Genomic DNA, 23,698 nt, shown 5'->3' with positions numbered 1-23,698 from the left:
TCCTGATCCAGAGGTGTAATAGAAGCCTTTACTACCAGGTACGTTACAACTTATATTTCACCAATACTCTTAAAAATAGGAAATATAGTTTCATTATAGTCTCTCACCAGTAATGTTTGGGGTCATTATGTAGTATGGTTCTCTGCAGGAATATGTAATACTTGATTGGTATGTGGTAGTATTTTCTGATGTAGAAAAGGTCATAAATCCATTTTCAAGTTCTTTTGGCAACTTGCAGTCAACAACTAGAAAAGTGAAACAATCCCGGGGTTAGGTCACATAATTAGTCAGTTTGAAAAAAGACACTAATCTATCTAGCTCAACCAATTTAAAAAAAAAACACAAATAGAAATCCCGCACACACACTATACCTGTAGTTGATCCATATGAAGGAACCCCCCCCCGCCACACACACGCACACTTATTCATGGTCCAATTTGCTCCAGTGGGGGAAAACAAATCTAAAAATTAGTATTTAGTTATATTATGTACATTTAGGAATGCATCCAGCTCTTTTTTACTGAGCTGGCCAAAACTAATTCTAGCTGAACTCGTCCATGCTTCTTATAAATTTGGTTGCCCTTCTCTGCACCTCCTCCAGTTCCCCAGTATCCTTTTTGTGAACTGGTGCCCAAAACTGAACTGCATATTCTAGATGAAAACTTCTGTGCCCTGGTTCACATTGATGCTACTTTAAAATCAGGCTACTTCACTTGAAGTAGCCTGATTTCAAAGTAGCAGGTCAGCATGATTTCAGGTGCTACTTGAAAGACATCTGTGCAGTTTCATGCACAGATGTCTATTGAAGTCGCACCCGAAATTGGCAAAAGTAGTGCAGAAATTACTATTGCAAATCAGTGCGGCGCCGCACTGATTGGAATGGTGCCATTGCTAGCAATAGGCTGTGACTTGTCAGCTCAAACCTCATGACAAAGCGCTCCAATGTAAATGAGGGCTTAATGATTTATACAAGGGCAAAATTATGTCATTCTATTGCTGCTATGGAGGAGATTTGCTAAAACTGGTGCACACAGAATCTGGTGCAGCTGTGCATAGTAATCAATCATATTCCAGGTTTTGTTGTCAAAGCTTAATTGAACAAGCTGATGTTAGAAGCTGATTGGCTACCATGCACAGCAGCACCAGATTCTGTGTGCACCAGTTGTAGTAAATCTTCCCCTTGGGGTGAAAGTCAAATTAAAAAAAATATTAGATATGATTCCTTGTGTAACACTTCTTACCTGGCCAGTCCATTGGAATATTTTAAATGGGACAATATTTCAGCTCATTAAAGTTATAGCTGATAGTGATACAATAATTAACCTTTAGTTGAATAACCAGTAGTAAATTAATCACTGTTTCAACAGCAATGTTATATTTACTGACAGCCCAATTTATGTTACTTCTATCACTTCCATAAAACAAAGTTATTCCTGCAAGCAAGAAACGCTTCTCTCTCCTTTATTAATGAATCTTGTGCAAAATCAGGTCAGTTCATATTGATTAAGCATTATAAATAAATCAAATAATAGGCAAAACTAGACAGACCATTTGGTCTCTATCTGCTCTTTTATAAGCATATGTGCTATCATTTTAATAAAATATATTCTTTATATTTATGTAGAATCTTAAAATTCTAATCTGGTGATGAGAAATGTTGGGCCTAAGTATAGTGGACCTAATAACTATATCAGTCACAGAAACAGATACAGAATAAGGCAGGATAGGGCCCTAGAAATAGTAAAAGCTGTGGCCCTCAATTCCTTAAACTGCCTGATAAGGTTTGAGAGGCACAGAAGGCAGAGAAGCTGCCCCATTTGCATGACCCACAGGTCATTATAATGATTGTAAAAGAAGAAAGTTTTTTATCTTAATGCATTCTATGCATAAAGTTAAAAAACCTTCTGTGTGCAGCAGCCCCCCTAATACTTCCCCCCTAATCTCTATGCAGCGATGTTGCAGGAGTGACTCAGCTACCTGGGACTCTCCTCATTGGCTGAGACAGCAGCGCAGTGCCATTGGCTCCCACTATTGCCAATTAAAGTCAGTGAGCCAATGAGGAGAGAGAAGGGGTGGCGCCTAGCCGGGCTCTGTGTCTGAACGGACACACGGAGCTGTGGCTCGGCTCAGGTGCCCCCATAGCAAGCTAATTGCTGTGGGGGCACTCGTCAGGAGTGAGGGGCAAGGAGGCAAGGAGTGCTGGCCGGGGACCCGAAAAGAGGAGGATCAGGGCTGCTCTGTGCAAAACCACTGCACAGAAGAGGTAAGTATAACATGTTTGTTATTTTAAAAAAAAAAACTGAGACTTTAGTATCCCTTTAATGAAAAGGCATACCCCCCTTGTGAAGGTGCACAGCTTTGATCAATTACACTATCTCTCTGGTTTACTGGAGGATCGTGAGGTTTGTAGCTGTCTCCCTAGACATCAATTGGGCTCTAGACTCCTGTCTACGGTGCCTTGTGGATTATTTAGCTCTGCACAGCACATGCAGCACAGGATATCTCATAACCTTCGTACAAATGACAAACCCAAGCTGATTGAAGATGAGATATGTTTACAAATTACTCCGGAGGAGAAATTTAAAAGGGCTAATTTATTAAAACTCTCGTCAGGTAAGTTAACGTTGTTTGCTTGAACTTAATCAAGTAAATAGAATACAATAATGGAAACGATCTTCAACTGGAGTGGTATTAGAAGCAAAAAATGTTTGCTGGGCTGGCACACTTTTAATAATTTGGCCCTGGTCAGTATTGCCAAACGTCAGTATTTTTACTGCCAGCCAGTAAAAAATGGGCACTTTTCTCTTGCCAGTAAATGCCTGTGCCCGAAAATGGTGAAAAAGTCCCTCCTCTGCTTTCACCTGCTGGGCCTCTCTGTTGACCTAAGGGGGCCCAAGCAATCAAGTGGGTGTGAGACTATGAGTTGTAAAGTCCTATTTTTTTTTTTTTAGCTAGAAATTAACTGTAGAGCTAACCAGGCCCCCCTGTGGAGTTTATGGGGCCCAGGCCTGGTACAACAGGGCTGGCTGTACTGCCTTCTTCATACCAGTGTGCCTGGATCCTGAAAAAACACATACACTGATAGTATTGAGCTGATTAATCTTCATTCAAAAATTGTGAAATGGTTTACTTTAATTACCCAGGGGTAAATGGTGTAGCGCTAATTTAGATACAAGGATTTTGAATTGCATAAAAGTATAAACCAAACAATTGTTCATAACACCATATGTCCAGAAGAGATATTAAAGAAATTCTCTAGTACACATCTATTGTATAAAAAAGTCTGAAGAATAATAAAGGTCCCATATAGATGGTAGTATTATACACCACATGGATAGCAGATTGAAGGGAGTGTCACAGAAATGTTAAATCCCCCGTATGTAAGCAATGCAGGCTTACCGGAACCGTTGGACTCATAGAGACATACGTCCCCTGAGTCAGTAATGCTTGTATTGCCAACAGACAATGGAGTGGGGTCTCCCCGCAGACCGATGTGGGATCTAGATGTTGTTTCTAGGACTCTAGGCAGAACTCTTCCATATATAACTCAATCTCGTGGTAGCCCCGGCATCATTTTGGGTCCGTACCGCATTTACGCTGAGGAAGGAGGCAGAGCCCAGGAGGGAAAGCGATGGCGTGCTGAGGATCAGGATCCTGCTGCTCAGTCTAAACACAATCAAAGGATTTTGGATGGGGGCAGGGACCTCTCTCAGAAGAGCGGGGGAGAGGTTCTCCAGTTTCTATGGACGGTTACCCACCCTCAGCGGTGTCCTCCATCTCCCGGTACAGCTCTGTCTCCCGGGACCTCCGGCTTTGTCTGGCGGAGGTGGGCGGTGCCTATACGGAGTAAAGAACAGATACAGATATTTACTCCGTATAGGCACCGCCCATCTCCGCCAGACAAAGCCGGAGGTCCCGGGAGACGGAGCTGTACCGGGAGACGCAGGACTCCGCGGAGGGTGGGTAACCGTCCATAGAAACTGGAGAACCTCTTCCCCGCTCTTCTGTGAGAGGTCCCTGCCCCCATCCAAAATCCTTTGATTGTGTTTAGACTGAGCAGCAGGATCCTGATCCTCAGCACACCATCGCTTTCCCTCCTGGGCTCTGCCTCCTTCCTCAGCGTAAATGCGGTACGGACCCAAAATGATGCTGGGGCTACCACGAGATTGAGTTATATATGGAAGAGTTCTGCCTAGAGTCCTAGAAACCATATCTAGATCCCACATCGGTCTGCGGGGAGACCCCACTCCATTGTCTGTTGGCAATACAAGCATTACTGACTCAGGGGACATATGTCTCTATGAGTCCAACGGTTCCGGTAAGCCTGCATTGCTTACATACGGGGGATTTAACATTTCTGTGACACTCCCTTCAATCTGCTATCCACGTGGTATATAATACTACCATCTATATGGGACCTTTATTATTCTTAAGACTTTTTTATACAATAGATGTGTACTAGAGAATTTCTTTAATATCTCTTCTGGACATATGGTGTTATGAACAATTGTTTGGTTTATACTTTTATGCAATTCAAAATCCTTGTATCTAAATTAGCGCTACACCATTTACCCCTGCATTATTTACAAATTTCCTTATTTTATTGTGTGAGCTGCTATTATACAGAGTAAGCGCAGTGTCTTGGATATTTTGTATTACTTTAATTACCCAATCATGAGAAAAATATCTTCACATGATTTGGCAATCAAAGTGAACAGGAATTTGCTTTTCACATGCTTGGATACATGAAGTGGATATTCACACATTTTTTTGAGTGAAACTTCTCAACTCTTCTAGTATCTAGTATCAACTCTTCTATTTATTCTGCACATAATTGGATAATTGTAGTGAATCTTCACACAATTTATAGTGCTAATATTTACAAATACTTTAGTAAATCAGCCTCATAGTCAAATCTGAATACCTGAAAGGCTCCTTGTATGTCATGAACTGTGTATGAATTAGGTGCACATATAATGAATTATATAGTAAGTGACACATGCTCATTGAAAACGCTTTGATCACATTTGCCCTCCCTTAAGGCTGAAAATTTTACTTAAAATGGTTCTTTCAATATATGCTTTTCCAAGTTTTAATTAATATTATTATTTTGCAAGAGACGCATTTGTACTCATAAATCCTATGTTTATTTTGGATGAAGGGTAGTAGGCGCAGAATGAGTTTCCAATGGCCCTTGTAGCCCTGTTGTTTAATTTCAGGACTGTGAAGTGCCTATACCTATCGCTTACATTTTCTTCTTTGAATGCTTCTACTTGTCAGAGTTTGGCCCCCAAACCAATTCAAAATAAAAAGGCTTCCCCACCTTCCACAGAATATGTTAATCCCCTGCCAGGGGCAAGTAGTGTCCAGCAGCACTCTCCAATCTGTCAGTCTCCTAAAAAACAGTTGATTGGAACCCACTGCAGGGTCACCAAGGAATTCTAAAATAGAGAGCTTTCTTCGATTTCTGGAAACCAGTTGATTTCAATGAGCTTCTCAGTTTAAATTATGTCCCCTTTATTCACAGTTTGAATTTCCTAATTTTGTAGATTCAGTTTAAATACTAAGATGGCCAGAAAGCAACTCAGTCCACACCCCAGTAAGCAACTCAGTCTACACCACAGTTTTAAACTGACATACAGTAGGTCATTGAAAAGAGGTTTTTAAAGAGCATGCACATATTATATGTATTCACCAGCCCCTTAAAGAGGTCTAATTTTCAAAAATCAACTGTGCGAATATCTCAAGCTTTCATTCAGGAAATAATCCCATATTTTGCCTCATATTTTATTTCCTCTGATTGCTGTCTTCATCTGGTGGCCACAATGTGGTGTTTTTCTGATTGAGTTGTTTCAGGAAAATACCATATTATGGCACTAATGAGTATAGGAAATAAAAGTACTAGGCAAAATAAGAACAGCTTAGTGAATGTTTTAGACATTCACACAGCTAATATAAATAAACCTCAAAGTGTATGTCAGGGCAAAAAAAATGCAGCACATCTTTGAAACACATGCACATTTCCAAGTATTTAAGAACCCCACAAATACAGGACCAAAGAGGTAGTTAGCGCCTAAATCCTTTTGCACAGTCGTTCAACTGAATTATTTTATGTTTTTTGCATTTTTTAAAACAGATATAACATAACACATTCATGAATTATTTACAGATCAATTTAAAAGTAGCAAGTAGTAATTTAAAGTTCACATACATGCAAAATAGAAGTATTGCTAAAGCTTTTTTGGTCATACTTCTCTTCTGGGTCACAGGAAGGATCCCAACAATAACACCGGGATCCAACCAGATGCCTGATCAGCAACGGGCTGCTCCCACCCCCACCCTAGCCCGGAGCTTCAACGAGCACTGGAGGGGCAGAGCAAAGAGCTTTGACTGACCATCATTGCTCTCTGCTCAGAGTGGACCAATAACTCAGTGATCAGTGGTCATGTGATCACTCAGTTCTCGGGTGGGTGAGTATGTATGCTGTGCCCATCTGCAGTGGTGCTGGTCTGTGTTCCTCTCCTCACAGGACACAGTGGCAGAAGAGGGATTCATTGGTCCCTGCTGCTGTCAATCAAATCCTGTTAGGAGGGAAAGGGGGGTGGGGCTGAGCCACTCTGTGTGTCTGTAGGTGCACATAGTTTGACTTGGGTGTGAGCCTGCACTGCATGTTTGTTCCCATAGCAAGCAGCTTGCTATGGGGGCAGACACAGAAGTGGAGAAGCAGAGACATCACCGGTGGGGGACCCCAGAAGCTGAGAGGTCTGCAGCCGCTTTGTGCAATACCATTGCACAGATCAGGTAAGTATACCACGTTTATTATTTTAATAATAATAAAAAAAAAAAACCTTTACACTCACTTTAAGACATGGGTTACTCCATGTAGATTACCACACATAAAACTGCAAATGATTTGGAGACAAGCAGTTCGTGTAATCTAACTAGTACCAAGTAAAGGAGAAGGAATAACATTTTTGTTATTAACAGAAACATGCTTCAAATACAGGACATCTTCTTGTAAGATGTTAATAATTGTGATATATAAATATAAATGTTATAGTAGTAATGTAAACATTTTACAATGAGTAGCATTTACTAATCATTAATAAAAGATGCATTTCACACAGGCTATTCTTTTTCTCTTGTATATGCATTATTTTATTTAAACACATTTGATGTAAAGCAATTGATAAATGCAAACAATGTGCAACATGTGGAGTGTGTATTTATATTGTATAAATAGAGTAAAATATAATAAAACCCATTATATTAACAATTATAATACTGTAACTTAAAAAAAGAGTTTGTACCAAGAGCAATAGTGCGCTGCAAATAATCCACATTTACTGCACACCATTACTGTCTGCATGTTATTAAATATTGTTTGACCAAAAGTGCTTCAAATTGTCTTGAACTCACATTTGGTATTTCCAGAGTCAAGGTGGTTGGATATAAATATTTCACTCTTTATCAGAAGAAAAGCTGTTTAAATACTAAAAATCATGCTGGGCATAGGCAAATGACACTTTATTAGGACAGTCAGTCAGCAGACAGGCTGTCCAGGCTATGTAATAATAATTGCTTCCTCTGACAAATGTGCTGTGAGTACATAATGAGAGCAACAGGCTGAAATTGAAGCAGGAGCAGGCCATTTTTTTTTTTTTTGCAGAGCCACACTCTTTTCGAAAAACCTTCGGTAGCTTGTTGTGTCACACATACACACACGTTTGTCTTGTGCTGTTACTATAAGAGCTGTATAAAGTGTTCTGAGACACTGGAGCAAATAATAATAGGCCAGCAGCAGCTTGTTCTTATTCCCGTCTTCAGCTCATCCTGAAATCCATCTCTGCAGTTTTGTAAGAACAGGGAGTAAGAGGGAAATTGTAGATTGCAGAAAGAAAGAGACAAAAGAGGAAAGGGAAATTAGAATTCATGCAAACAGGATACATGCAGAAAACCCACCACCAGAGAACAGACGCAAAACAAATTTAAAGGATTTTTTTTTTCATTAGACAGTAAAAGAAAAAAGGGCACAGAGTAAAAAAAAAAAATAGGTGTATACAAATGTAGAACACCAGTAAACTGTGTCAGCAGACCATACAGCCAGAACAGAAGGTACCTAAGTAAAATTTTAATCCTAGCGAAAGAAAAGTGTCTATGGATCTGATTGGTTGCTATGGATGACACAATTAATTAAAATGCAAATATGATTATATAACATTATATAACCTAGGATATCATCTCTGTGCTGCATAGAATTACCACAAACTGTCCAGTTTTACCAAGTGTAAAAAGCATTCATGATTATACGCAGAAATTGTAGTCTCTTACTTTGGCATCTTGGGACCTGGTTACTCCATGTTCCATCTTTCCTGCACTCAATCTGGAAACTGTCCATCTCAACATTGTCCTAGGTAAGAATGACAACATTTAGCATTCTGATAAAGAAAATGCTTTGAAAGACACAGCAATGCTGAGTAAGTAGTCCTGACCCCTGAATACCACTGACTGTACTCACAAGAGATAAATACATTTCTTGTGTGACTGTTATGCCCCGTACACACGGTCAGATTTTCCGACAGAAAATGTGTGATAGGACTTTGTTGTCGGAAATTCCGACCGTGTGTAGGCTCCATCACACATTTTCCATCGGATTTTCCGACACACAAAGTTTGAGAGCAGGATATAAAATTTTCCGACAAAAAAATCCATTGTCGGAAATTCTGATCATGTGTACACAAATCCGACGGACAAAGTGCCACGCATGCTCAGAATAAATAAAGAGATGAAAGCTATTGGCCACTGCTCCGTTTATAGTCCTGACGTACGTGTTTTACGTCACCGCATTTAGAACGATTGGATTTTCCGACAACTTTGTGTGACCCTGTGTATGCAAGACAAGTTTGAGCCAACATCCGTCGGAAAAAATCCATGGATTTTGTTGTCGGAATGTCCGAACAAAGTCCGACCGTGTGTACGGTGCATTAGTCTATGTTCATTCTCATTATTTTCTACACGGGAGAGATAAGCAAACGTTTACAAATTTGCCTAGTTCAAATTGATTTCAGAAATATAGGCTGAATCCTAATTCTCGATTGACAAAAGAATCAACAGTATTATAGAGTTAAGCCGTGTACACACGAGCGGAATGTCCGATAGAAAAAGTCCAACGAAAGCTTTTCATCATCTATTCCGATTGTGTGTGTGCCTATCGGACTTTTTTTTTCCCGAAAATTCTGACGGACCTAGAAATAGAACATGTTCTAAATATTTCCAAAGGAACCAATTCCTATCGGGAAAACCGCTCATCTGTATGCTGTTCCGACGGACCAAAAACGATGCATGCTCTGAAGCAAGTACGAGATGGAAGCTATTGGCTACTGGCTATTGAACTTCCTTCTTCTAGTCCTGTCATACGTGCTGTACGTCACCGCATTCTGGACAGTCGGACTTTGGTCGGACTTTGGGCTGGCCGTGTGTAGGCAAGACCGCTTGAATGGAATTCCGTCGGAGTGCCGTCGGAGAAACCTTTGGAGTTTATTCCGACGGCAAAACCGGTCGTGTGTACGCGGCAATACACTTACATAAAGTTATACTTACATCAAACTAATTTCACAATCACAAACATGATGTAAGTTTGATGTAAGTGCAATACTTTTAATAAAACGAGTTACCTCAAAGGTTTTTACACTATTGGAGGCTCTCTTTTGACTTTTGTTCCTACATGTGGAAATTGCTATTGTAACTTGGATGGAGTTTGGCAATGTATGGTGGCTTTTGAGCACAAAAAGCGAGATTTGCCAGACACAAGAGTGAATGGCAAAATGATTTGGTGAGCCTCATTCTTAAGGAAGTCAGCACAGATCACTTTGGTGGAGGATTTATGGTGTTCGATTTTGCATTCCAGTTACACTTGTTTTTTTACACTTGGCTGGACTTGAGATTTCACAATTAACTTTTTTTCATATATATTTTGGATACTTTTCCTATTAATTTCTATTAAGGATTTGTTTATTCATAATAAGTGTGCTACTGTGAAATGTCTGTTTGTATTATATTTCACCTATTGTGTTTGGATATTTTTTGAAGTAGCAGCATTGCTTACCTATGAACGCAGTGTTCACGTTTGTAAATTATTTATTCTTGTTTTTTTTCCCCATTAGGGAGGATTCCCCCTCACTTCCAGTGATGGTGGGCACTGGCCACTGCGTCAGTGAGCGAAGGAAACAGAGAAGCAGCAGAAACAAATTTATTTAGTAGAGTTGGGAAAGGTTAGAACCTGTGTCAGTTTTTTGTTTTCTGCAACTATACTGGGGAGATTTCCTTCACTTCCTGTCCCAGTGATGATGATAACCACTAGGGCAGGAAAAAAAGTGAAAGTCTCTCTGCTGGGGCCACCCCTATTTTACAGGATTATTTCAAAAAAGGCATTAATAAATACTACTCACCTTTAGAACCCGATATCCAGGGTTACATGTAATCACAGCTTGGTCTTTAAAAGTGTACTTTGTTTGAGAAGGTTCAATTTTCCCATTTGAGGGTTCCTGAAGATCAGGGCATGAAACGCCTAAAATGACAAGTCCCATGATTTGGTGAGTCCTTCCTTTTTGACCTAACTGTCATCAAGAAGTAGCTGATCATAATTACAGGTTGTGATGAATATATGATCATATTACATATCTCGTTCACAAATACTTGGATATTTGATATAACAACAATCTACTCTACATAAGCTTTCCTGATAAGCTCTCCAGAGCTGACACATAAAGTACATCAGTTAAGTTTAAGGAGTCTTACCTGTGACTGTGTAAGACAGCTTCCATCCTCCATTTTCTCCAGAACCGTCACTGTGAAACAAGATCTGAACACTGTTGCTTCCAGTTTCTATTCTTCCTGGTGATTTATCTCCACAAGTTGGACCAAATTCTTTTTTTCCAGCTTTGATCTAGTCAAACATAAGTCAAACAATGGCAAGCTGATTTTTTATTCTTATTAGTCCAACTGTGTTAATTAAAAATAGGACTTGCCTATAAGGAATACATACTGAGCTTTTTAAATTAGGAAGGGACACTTCCTACACACTGCCAGGCACAGCATTCGGATAAGCAAAGAAATTGCAAAAGGTTGCTGGTGATATTTCATAGCTGCAGATCAGCAGCTAACACAAACTATCATCCATTCCTTTAGAATAAAATAGTACTCCAAATTATAGCAGCATGTACTGATTCCCCTTTGACGATTGGGTTTTTTCAGCAGCTTTAGCCTGGGTTCACACTGCTGCAGTGTGAATTTTCACATCTAGTGTAAACCCAGGTTTAGGGTTTCTAAGCAATTTCAATTGTTTAATATACAGTATACATCAGGGGTCTCCAAACTATGGCCCTCCAATTGTTCTGGAACTACAATTCCCATTATGCCTAATCGTGTCTGTGAATGTCAGAGTTTTACAATGTCTCATGGGACGTGTAGATCCACAACAGCTGGAGGGCTGTAGTTTAGAGATCCCTGGTATACAGTATGCCTAAAATACATTTATAGATTACTCTTTTGGTACAACAACTAGTTGATCCATTTGCTGCACTACTAGGAAAAAGAAAAGTGAGTTTGGCAAAACTGATTTCACTGATTAGTTAATGTCTTTTTTGGTTGGGGGGGGGGGGTGTATATTTAGGGATTAGCTCATTATTGTTTAGTGTTCCTTGTATTTATGTTTTTTACTTTATTTGGATGTTTCATGTGTGTACAGATACTTTTAGTATTTTATTTTCCTTTTTTCCTATCTGAAAACAGTAAAATATATGGGCATTTTTGACCAGGATATTGATAATAGCTTCCACAAACTTCAGAAGCCATCTAAAGCCCATACTTAGCCTAACATGACCTTCCCCATTGACTCCAACACATTTCACCAAAATAGTGAAATTTTGCTGAAATACTCTCACATTTTGATAAAAAAATGTGGGAATAACAGGATTTTTGTGCTCACTGCGAATTCTGTTTTCTCTGTGTTCATTTAGGGAAACAGGTTCAGAATTGAATAAAATACTGCTGCTTTTAGGAGAAATTGGAGACTGGCAAACAAAAAAGTCACAGAATTTACAGTGAATACAAAAATTATGTTATCTTTTTCATTTTTCAGGGAACACAGCATTAAAAGAAAAACAAACAATTGAGACATCCAAAAGCAGTATAACTGAGGGGTGGGTAACACAGCAAAAATAAATATGCTTACAGCCCACATAATAACAGTGAACCTACCTGGGGCAGCTTGAAGCTCAAAGAGCTGTTTGAGGCACCTTATACCCACTGCTTGCATCAACCCAATCCTGAACATTTTGATAAAAATGTCAGAGTATATATAGGGAAGATGAAGTGGTGGCTTTGTAAATGTTAGAAAATGATACCTGATGCCGAAAGGTCTAAGAAGCTCTTAGTGATCTTGTAGAGTGTGTCTTGATAGGAAGGGTTGGAACCTTATATGTAAGCCTATAGGCTTGTATGATGAGGTCTCAAAGAAATTATGGAAGGATTAGTGGGTTGTCCCTTATGGAAACCCTCAGGGAGGACAACAAGAGAATAGAGAATTGTTTTGTCTAAAGCAAGTGGTAGCTGTAAAGCTGAGTACACACAGGCTGAAAGTCGTCAGGTTCAGCAAGAACAAGAGCTGCAAATGCTTATCAGTGTGTTCCGGTGGGGGGAGGGGAGTCAAGCTTTAGGGGTAACTGGAAAGGCACAAATTCATTGCATAGGATGCAACCTCTGGGTAAACGCTCCAAGGTGATGAGTTCAGCAGGTTTAACGTAGATTAAATGCAGAGGCAGGTCAGCCAAACCATGAAATAAATAAGTATTCCTCACGGAATTACGCTATGTGCCACCTTCTTTTCCTTTTTACCCTCATGGTTTGGCTGACCTGCCTCTGCATTTAATCTATGTTTAACCTGCTGAACTCATCACCTTGGAGCGTTTACCCGGAGGTTGCATCCTATGCAATGAACTCGTGCCTTTTTGGTTACCCCTAAAGCTTGATTGGCTTGTCAGGTGTAAACCTGTATGAGTCCAATCCTTCTGGTAAGAGACTGGTAGTTCTGGTGGTGGATTCTTTAAGTCACTCACAACTGATTTTGATGTTTGCTTAAGATTTCAGTGACTGTCACTTATTCGTATTGGATCACATACTTTGGGACTTATTAGGACCTCTTCATGGTCCCTCATTATTACATATGGACACTATTCTTCATTGAGTATATGTCACTACATTTTTTAACAATTATTTTGTTATTAATAACATCTTCACATGTTTATTTGTCACTTTTTGATCACCGCAACTTTCAATATTATTGTCATTTTTTTATTTGTCATCTTTTGACATTTGTCCGTTTTGTAGCGCTGCACATTTTTTACCTTTCTTATTGTCATCCGGTCACTGAGCTGAGGTTGAGGCATGCCACAACCTGAGCCCAGTGCTCAGGGGTCACAATGCAGCCAAGCCCTGCAATTTTCTGTTCAACAGGGTGGGGGTAGGGCCTTTAAGGCAATAATAAGGACTAGCCAATATAGAAAGTTGTGTAAAGAGTTCAGCAGCAGAACAACATTCTAGAATCATTAATGTAAAATGCTTTGCTAAAGCCAAATAAAACAAAATAAAATAAAATAAAAATCTAGTAAAAAAGGGTACACTTTTATCCAAAGAGAAAATATGCCCATCCTTGTAGGGCACTAGCAAAAAATCAAAGCATCATGGGATTGGGAGGGTTATACCTAGCTGACCAACAACTTTTTTTGTTTGCCACTGTCCAGTTCCTCATGACCTCCTGAAGGCAGCAGTATAACCAAATTGTATATGATTTTCTTCTGATAATATGTCCCTTAATTTTGAACAGTAGAAACAAAGAATTCCTGATTTAACTTATCACTGTATACTATATACGGAATCTGGTAACCATTTGGGCAGTATGGGCTATTGTCTTGATGGAAGCATGGATACAATAAGAACTAATGTTGTACCTTTAGGTAATCATAAGGACAAGACACTTCTGGGTGGTCTTCAATATCAAAGCTATCATCAAATTGAAGATTGACCACAAATCCTTCCTCCAGCTCAATTCTATACAGGCAGTCAGAGCTCTTGGGATACGAATTAGGATAATCTGCGCTTGAAATTGTTCCACTCCTTTGTGTGTACAGATTATCGCTGCATTCCACTGTAAATAATAATATAAATGCAAAGCCATTATCATTACCACAGGCAACAGTTCCCTGCACAAATATTTGGGAAGGTGGAGCTCCATTATTTTTTTGAACATGCAAAGTGTACACAAGCGGACCTTTCGACCGGACTGGTCTGACGGACCGAGTCCGGTGGACAATTCGACCATGTGTGGGCTTCATCGGACCTGCAGCAGACTTTTTTGGTCGAAAATCTGACGGACTTTAGATTTGGAACATGTTTCAAATCTTTACATCGGAACTCCGCCGGACCCAATTCCTATCGAAAAGTCCGCTCGTCTGTATGCTAGTCCGACAGGTGAAAACCGACTCTAGGGCAGCTATTGGCTACTGGCTATCAACTTCCTTATTTTAGTCCGGTCGTACATCATCATGTATGAATCCGTTGGACTTTTGTGTGATTGTGTGTAGGCAAGTCCATTCATTGGGAAAGTCCGTTGGAAGTCTGCCGAAAGTCCGTCGGATAGTCTGTCGGACCAGTCCGGTCGAAAAGTCTTCTCGTGTGTACGGGGCATTAGCTATGCTCAAAGAAGTGTGTCTTTTGCAGAACTCACTGATTTATCAAAGAATTGACTCTTCCCTTATTATACTTAGTCTCAGGTTTAAGTCAGACAAATAGAGCCTCAAAGCAAGCTTCTTCTGTTGTACTCTCTCTTTTGTTAACACATATGGTTCTGGGAATTCTTTGTCATGTAATAAACATGTATTTGTAAATCAAAGATTATATAATAAAAACTATTTATAAGCAAGTTTATAAACATTTTAACTTAAAAAATAAATAAAATAAAATTAACCCAAAATGGTTATAATTTCATCTCACTTTTCATATGTAAATAATAATTATTATAATTGTGTTTTGGGGGTCATAATATGTTGAACACTAACACAATAATGTTAACTGAATAAACCACATTACTGTTATGCTAATTGTTAGTCTAGATAATGTTGAACATGACGCCTTTCATGGCGACTGAATTTAGGTGGGCTGTACATGCAGTATTACAGCTACTCAATGATAGATTTCTGGCTGCAGTCATTTAAATTTACCCCGGGGAATCACGGGTGATTTAATTTATCAAGCTTAGTCAATGGTGTCACCTGCAATTCCCTCCCACAATCCTGCTGTGAAATAGCAGACTCTCAGCTGCTATAGTTTAGAATTACCACTGGGAATCCAAGGTGACATCATTGACAAAATGTGGAAATCCATGTCTTTCATGGGTTATCGTGCTTGACATAGAATATATTGCTGGACACCATGATTGACAAGGATTATATCACTTGACTCGATGATTAATGTGGATTTACTTCAAGGAACATTCATAAACTTTATTGCTAAAGCCAGTAGTAGGTATGTGTTTGTGTTTTATTTCATTAAACATCTTTTTCATGGTGTTGGTGTTTTTTTTTACTTTGAAATCTTTCTGGGAATGGGTAAGGGTTACCAATGCATATTATTATAAAAGGTGCCTCAAAATTCCACAATAAGTCCCTCTATAATACCCATCTGCCCTTCTATTTTGGAGACACTGAGGTGGGGAGGAAGACCTTCAAGTCCTTCAACATTGAGGCAAATGTCCTCTGAGGTAAATCAATAATGGTGTCCAGTTAGGTAGTTCATATCAATCATGGTGTCCAGCAATACAATCCATGTCAATCACAATGTCATGTCTTCCGCTAGTCTGTACAAGCCACACTCACAATGCTAAATGACAGATTCCCAGCTGGGATAATACCTATGGAAATCCCGGGTGATAACATTGACCAAATTTTGTCAAAGACATCGTTCAAATTAAGTAAACTCAAACATTGCAAATGTTTGGTTCTAGTTTTTTTTAGAACTGAATCTGCAGTGTTCCCCATTACAGCATGTAATGCTGGATTTGTATATTCTTTAAGATATCCCAACATTTGTTCAAATTCTAAGTATCTAAGTTTGGGCTGTTATTAGCTTCTTGCAATCGCCTGTACAGCAGAGTGGGAGAAAAAAAAGCAGCAAGGAGCCAGTCAGCTGTGTTCATGTGCTTGTGTGGGAAATTTCTAATTCCCTTGCCTCCCAAGGTCCATGTCATTTACTATTTAGTAGATGTACTCTAGGACCCCTCTAATCCATCAGTACATCTCATTATTAGCAGTATTGACAATAGGACAATGCATAGATTTTTTTCAACAACTTAAATATGCAATCATAGTTACATAGTTACATAGTTAGTAAGGTTGAATAAAGACACCAGTCCATCGAGTTCAACCTGATTGCGTGTGGGTGCGTGTCTACAATTATGCCTATTTTTATTTAAGGTACCCATATAGCGCTATCAATTTACGTAGCACTCCACACATACATCACACACTGACATCGGTCCCAACTCTCAAGGAGCCCACAATCCAAGGTTCCCAAATCACATTCATATACTAGGGCCAATTTTGGACAGAAGCCAATTAAACTACCAGCAGGTCTTTGGAGCAATCCTATGATGCATAGATGCATATTAAGCCTAGAAAATGTTCTCTGGTTTTACCGTTCTTAAAACCATAAAATATAATGATGGTTACCTTTTGGCCACTGTAAAGAGAATAAATGATGAAGTGGGGCAACAGGATTTTATCATTACTGTCAAGTGACATTACAAATTTTTTTTTAAAACCAATCCATATTTTTTTGTTGTACAACATTACTATATCTATTACTGTGCTTTCAAATACCCTATAAAATGCACTCTAAGGAAAACCATCTCTCATATGCTCAATATGTGCTCAATACTACAAGACATCAATTGGGGCCAAATCCTAGAAACATTGAACACCAAGGAAAAATTGGAATGTTTTAGGAACATATTAAACAAACTCTTCACACAGTGAATTCGGAAATAAATATAGAAGAGCTAAGGTTAAACCTGGGTGGCTAAACCATAACGTAAAAATTCTTTTTAAAGAGAAAAAAATGGCCTTTAAAAAATATACAGTAGAGGGGGCATTATCAGCATTCCAACACTACAAGGAATACAATAAGAAGTGTAAGAATGAAATCTGGGTGGCTAAAAAGACTACGAGAGACACACAGCAGAGGAGAGTAAAAAAAATCCCAAGGAATTCTATAGATTTATTAAGAGTAAAAAAGCAAAATCAGAGCACATTGCCCACATAAAAGGCAATGATGGGAGGATGATTACAGATGCTTTTAAGGCCTATACAAGAGGACAATATATATCAGCTATTAAAGCAGTTAATAAGGCTCAACGAGTAAAGGACGATGCTTTAAAGCTTACAGTGGGGCAAAAAAGTATTTAGTCAGCCACCAATTGTGCAAGTTCTCCCACTTAAAAAGGTGAGAGAGGCCTGTAATTGTCATCATAGGTATACCTCAACTTTGAGAGACAAAATGTGGAAACAAATCCAGACAATCACATTGTCTGATTTTTGAAGGAATTTATTTGCAAATTATGGTGGAAAATAAGTATTTGGTCACCTACAAACAAGCAAGATTTCTGGCTCTCACAGACCTGTATCTTCTTCTTTTAGAGGCTCCTCTGTCCTCCACTCATTACCTGTATTAATGGCACCTGTTTGAACTTGTTATCAGTATAAAAGACACCTATCCACAACCTCAAACAGTCACACTCCAAACTCCACTATGGTGAAAGCCAAAGAGCTGTTGAAGGACACCAGAAACAAAATTGTACACCTGCACCAGGCTGGGAATAGGTAAGCAGCTTGGTGTGAAGAAATCAACTGTGGGAGCAATAATTAGAAAATGGAAGACATACAAGACCACTGATAATCTCCTTCGATCTGGGGCTCCATGCAAGATCTCACCCCCTGGGGTCAAAATGATCACAAGAACGGTGAGCAAAAATCCCAGAACCACATGGGGGGGGCCTAGTGAATGACTTGCAGAGAGCTGGGATCAACGTAACAAAGGCTACCATCAGTAACACACTATGCCGCCAGGGACTCAGATCCTGCAGTGCCAGACGTGTCCCCCTGCTTAAGCCAGTACATGTCCAGGCCCATCTGAGTTTTGCTAGAGAGCATTTGGATGATCCAGAAGAGGATTGGGAGAATGTCATATGGTCAGATTAAACCAAAGTAGAATTGTTTGGTAGAAACACAACTCATCGTGTTTGGAGGAGAGAGAGAATGCTGAGTTGCAACCAAAGAACACCATACCTACTGTGAAGCATGGGGGTGGCAACATCATGCTTTGGGGCTGTTTCTCTCCAAAGGGAACAGGACGACTGATCTGTGTACATGAAAGAATGAATGGGGCCATGTATCGTGAGATTTTGAGTGCAAACCTCCTCCCATCAGCAAGGGCATTGAAGATGAAACGTGGCTGGGTCTTTCAGCATGACAATGAACCCAAACACACCAACCGGGAAATGAGGGAGGGCTTTGTAAGAAGCATTTTAAGGTCCTGAAGTGGCCTAGCCAGTCTCCAGATCTTAACCCCATAGAAAACCTTTGGAGGGAGTTGAAAGTCTGTGTTGCCCAAGGACAGCCCCAAAACATCACTGCTCTAGAGGAGATCTGCATGGAGGAATGGGCCAACATACCAGCAACAGTGTATGACAGTGTAAGACTTACAGAAAATGTCTGACCTCTGTCATTGCCAACAAAGCATATATAACAAAGTATTGAGATGAATTTTTGATATTGACCAAATACTTATTTTCCACCATAATTTGCAAATAAATTCTTTAAAAAATCAGACAATGTGATTGTCTGGATTTGTTTCCACATTTTGTCTCTCATAGTTGAGGTATACCTATGATGACAATTACAGGCCTCTCTCTTCTTTTTAAGTGGGGGAACTTGCACAATTGGTGGCTGACTAAATACTTTTTTGCCCCACTGTATAGTAGATGAAAAAACAGCCCAATATGCTGCTGATCCTTCAGAATCTAATTTTAATGCTTTATCCCATAGCAAACGGGCCTTATATTTGCATATGGCTGAGACTACGAGGATGGTATTATATAAAAATAAACAAAAATCTTTTGAACAAGGAGATCACAATGGTCGCTTTTTGGCCATGATGGCTAAACACGAACAACCTAGTATTCCAATTTTGGAAATACGCACCTCCTCTGGAGAGATGGCCTGTACACACAGATTCTGGAGACTTTTCTGCAATTTTATCAGACATTGAATACATCTCACTTGCCCTCTGACTCCCAGACAACTGAATTGGTGGCTCAGCTGGATTCAGTTGCACTGGCTTGGTTAACGGATAATGAGAGGGAGACGCTAGTGCGTTCTATAACTTGATAACTGTTTGAAGGAGGGAGCTTTGCTTGACTCAATGAGTCATGTTCATATAGTTTTAATTCATAAGCACCTAAAAGATACATCCTCTTCTGCCTCATACAGGCCTATTGCTCTCTTGAATGTAGACTTTAAAATTTTGACCAATTTATATCTAAAAGACCCCCGATCCCTCCTTTGCACTTCAAAGTATTCAGATCGCCAAAAACTGCGATTCTGAATACTGTGTATTTTTTTAAAACAGGTGCCATTGGCAGCCGAGTAAACTTCCGCATTTACAATTAGGAGGCTGGAACGAAGCCACCCACAGCTTCGTTCCAGCCTGCCCCCAGCCGCCGGAGGCAGCCAATTGGTCACCGGGCCTCCCGATCGAACGGGAGGCCCGTTAAGAGCGGCGGGAGGCGGCGGGAGGACGTCCCCTCCCGCTCCTCTGGTTCAACAGCCGAGCGGTTGTAATACTCGGATAGCCGATCGTTGGCTCTAAACAACGGTACTAGGATGATGCCTGCAGCTGCGGGCATCATCCCGGTATAACCCCGGAAAGCCGAGTATGCACATCTGTGTACGCTCCGCGGGAAGGGGTTAAAGAATGATTGCAGGTCTTATACAGAAATCCTACAGCTGCAGTCCAAATGGGGGAGGGTTGTCAACTCCTTTTTCATTATTCAGGGGAACTCGGCAGGGCTGTCCTCTCTCTCCAACTCTCTTTGCTATTGCTATGGAGCCGGTGGCGGAGGCTTTGCGCACTTCCCCCAATATTAAGGGATTGCAGATTGGCTGGTTGGAGGAGAGGGTAGCTTCTGAATGTATCTCCCTGAATTTAACTCCGATTTTAGGAAACATTGGGTCAAAATTAAAGGCATGGAAGTCTCTACCACTGTCCTTATTGGGATGTATTACTCTGTTAAAAATGAAATTTTTACCAAAATGTATGTATTTATTCAGACATTCTCTTCAGTGACTCCCTGTATCCTTTTTTACAAGATTAAATCGGCGGTTTTCAACTTTTCTATGGGGATCAAAGAACCCCAGGTATAAATGAACTACTTTAATGCTCCCTTTTGAACAGGGAGGCTTAGCTTTTCCATATTTATATAAATGTTTCTTGGCCACTCTGGTTACGGCTGCATGGTTACGGCTGCATGGTGGCTAAGCCCAGATTTATAAAACTCCTCCACTCGGTTGGAAACAGCAGTGGTAGGTTCTATAGAAGCTCTTAAGGTACTCTTATTTAGGGGCCGTAGGGCCCCCTACCAGTTGACTGCTTCAATGCTTAATACTATTCGAGCTTGGGAGGCTGGCCTCAGATGCGAGTACTATCCAAAGGGTGCGATCTCTCCAAATGCCCCTTATGGTTTAATCGTACTCTTCCTCAATTTTTTTAAGTACCAGAGCCTATTGCATGGACTAAGTATAATATAAAAATACTCTCTCAAGTGGTCACTGATTGGAAATTACCTCAAAACTTACCTAGTTCTTACTTATTTAGATGTCTCCAGCTTCTCCACATTTTCCATGCAGAGTTTCCACAGGACAGTCTAAGGGCTCTTTCACACGGACGATCCGTATGTCCGTTTTTCATCCTTCCGTTTTCGGATGAAAAATGGACATACATGTATCCCTACTTTTCCATCCGTTTTCTAATCGGATCGGGTGACAACGGACTCTATGGTCCGTCATCATCCGATCCCCCATAGGGGAGATCGGCGCTCTGACAGGTCCATCGCTGCACAGTGTGCAGCGACGGACCTGTCATCTTCCTGCTCAGCAGGGATCGGTGGAGCGATCCCCGCTGAGCAAGCGGGTGTTCACGGGGCGGATCATCACTGATCCGCCCCCTGTGAAAGAGCCCTAAGGATTTTACAATCCTCTTTAGAATTGGTACTCAGGGTTGAGTGCCTGGATAAGTCCATCTCAAGACTGTACTCTCATCTTACTTTAATTTCTATTTTGCCATTAGAAGGTCTCAGAACTAGGTGGATGCAATATATACCAGAGTTGGATATGGAGGGCTGGAGGGGTGTGTGGGATTTTCCTCTGCAATCTCTGGTATCGTTGAGAGACCATATGGTTCAATTTAAATTGGTACAGAGAGCATATATTACGCCTCATAGACTTCAAAAGATAAATCCTGTGTGCTCTGCCAAGTATTGGCAGTACGGAGCATCTCGGGGGGATTTCACACACATTTTTTGGACCTGTCCTTATATAGCTATTTTCTGGGGGGAAGTGGTAGATTTATTGAACACTATTACCTCTGCTCCTTAAGTTTCAATGTCTGCTTGCCTGCTGGGTTTGGTAGAGGCTACTGTCCCTACAGTGTCTGAGCGAGTGTTAGCTAATACAACATTATTCTATGCAAGAAAAGCCATTGCAGTGCACTGGAAGAAACCTTGCCCTCCTACACTTCTATTTTGGAAGCAATTGATAAATAATAACCTCCCATTGTAAAGAGACACCTATATTAATAGGGGTTGCCCTAGTAAATATGATAAAGTCTGGGCAAAGTGGCTGGACAAACCGTAAACGGCATCTACTGCCGATGTGGGTTATTAAGTATAATATGGGAGTTCCAGGAAGGACTATGCTGTGCAGCCGAGAAATAAAAATCTAAGGACTGGATGGACAAAATGCAAATTCTTTAGCAAGTAAAACAGCTAGTATGTATGTATTGTATATCTTTATTTAACTGTTTGCCTAAAGTTCAACTTTATACTTAATATTCAGATGATAATAATGTATCTTTGAACAGAACTTTAGGCTTTTCTGATCTCTTTTCATAATCTTCATACTAGCCTGTAATTCTTTTGCATAACAGTGAGCATTAAAGGGGTTGTAAACCCTCCTGTTTTTTCACCTTAATGCATCCTATGCATTAAGGTGAAAAAACACCTGGCAGTGACCGGCCCCCCAGCCCCCCCCCCCCTGTTTTACTTACCTGAGTCTCGTATTTCTGTCGACGGAGATGCGCTCTCCCTCTCTCCATGGAGTCCATGGAGGGGAAGTGGTAGATTTATTGAACACTATTACCTCTGCTCCTTAAATCTCAATGTCTGTTTGCCTGCTGGGTTTGGTAGAGGCTACTGTTCCTACAGTGTCTGAGCGAGTGTTAGCTAATACAACATTATTCTATGCAAGAAAAGCCATTGCAATGCACTGGAAGAAACCTTGCCCTCCTACACTTCTATTTTGGAAACAATTGATAAATAATAACCTCCCATTGTAAAGAGACACCTATATTAATAGGGGTTGCCCTAGTAAATATGATAAAGTCTGGGCAAAGTGGCTGGACAAACCGTAAGCGGCTTCTACTGCCAATGTGGGTTATTAAGTATAATATGGGAGTTATTGCTATTTCTAAAAGACAGTTTATCCCTATCAAGCATAGATATGGGACAAAAATCAACATTAGGAAAAGCGAAAGATTTAAAAGAATGTTTCCTAGAAAAGGGATACAAAGAAAAGTGAATTGATGAAGAAATTAGGACAGTGAGTTTATCAGAGAGGGATAAATTATTACACAATAAAGTGAAAATAAATGATGGGGAAAATAGGATAATATGAGTATAATTTCATTACAGCTTTTTCCACTCAGTTTAATTTGCTGTCAGAAATACATTATCATTATAATATTGGGCTATTTAAAAAAGTCAAGATTTTATCTACTGTGTTACCTGAAAAATAATTGGTTCTGTATAATACAATATAACCAAAATATAGGAATTGTATATCAGTCTTTTGCAATGCAAGGAGCATGCTGATAGGAGGAGGAAAGCAGAATGACAGAGAGATGAGCTCATCCATCTTTTGTCTTATTGTTTTACTGCCCAGTCATAGGCTGGGGGAGGGACATGACCTGTAAGTGTTTCTGAACTGCCGCAGATAAAACAGCAGGTCTCCAACACTTCCAGGAAGGACTGTGCTGTGTAGCCGAGCAATAAAAATGTAAGGACTGGATGGACAAAATGCAAATTCTTTAGCAAGTAAAACAGCTAGTATGTATGTATTGTATATCTTAATTTAACTGTTTGCCTAAAGTTCAACTTTATACTTAATATTCAGATGATAACAATGTATCTTTGAACAGAACTTTAGGCTTTTCTGATCTCTTTTCATAATCTTTATACTAGCCTGTAATTCTTTTGCATAACAGTGAGCATTAAAGGGGTTGTAAACCCTCGTGTTTTTTCACCTTAATGCATCGT

At 40.0% G+C, this 23,698-nt stretch overlaps 1 protein-coding gene across 3 annotated transcripts in view; it reads right to left on the bottom strand.

The window, feature by feature from the left end:
- The window catches only part of MASP1 (MBL associated serine protease 1), a 179,072-nt gene that overhangs the window by 80,758 nt on the left and 74,616 nt on the right, over window positions 1–23,698 (bottom strand). For 2 of the 3 annotated variants that reach the window (XM_073626420.1, XM_073626419.1), the window contains exons 5-9: window positions 14,007–14,203; window positions 10,798–10,945; window positions 10,449–10,567; window positions 8,332–8,410; window positions 108–245 (exon numbers count right to left, since the gene is read on the bottom strand). In XM_073626420.1, the coding sequence (XP_073482521.1) occupies window positions 108–245; window positions 8,332–8,410; window positions 10,449–10,567; window positions 10,798–10,945; window positions 14,007–14,203 (681 nt within the window). Of the gene's footprint in view, window positions 1–107; window positions 246–7,367; window positions 7,847–8,331; window positions 8,411–10,448; window positions 10,568–10,797; window positions 10,946–14,006; window positions 14,204–23,698 lie in introns of those variants that run through there. The other variant, XM_073626422.1, reaches the window with a different exon arrangement.

Source organism: Aquarana catesbeiana, linkage group LG04 (genome assembly GCF_042186555.1).
Source record: "Aquarana catesbeiana isolate 2022-GZ linkage group LG04, ASM4218655v1, whole genome shotgun sequence".
NCBI lineage: Eukaryota > Metazoa > Chordata > Amphibia > Anura > Ranidae > Aquarana > Aquarana catesbeiana.
The sequence above is the reverse complement of the archived record's forward strand: the minus strand, read 5'-3'. Positions and strand labels throughout refer to the sequence as shown.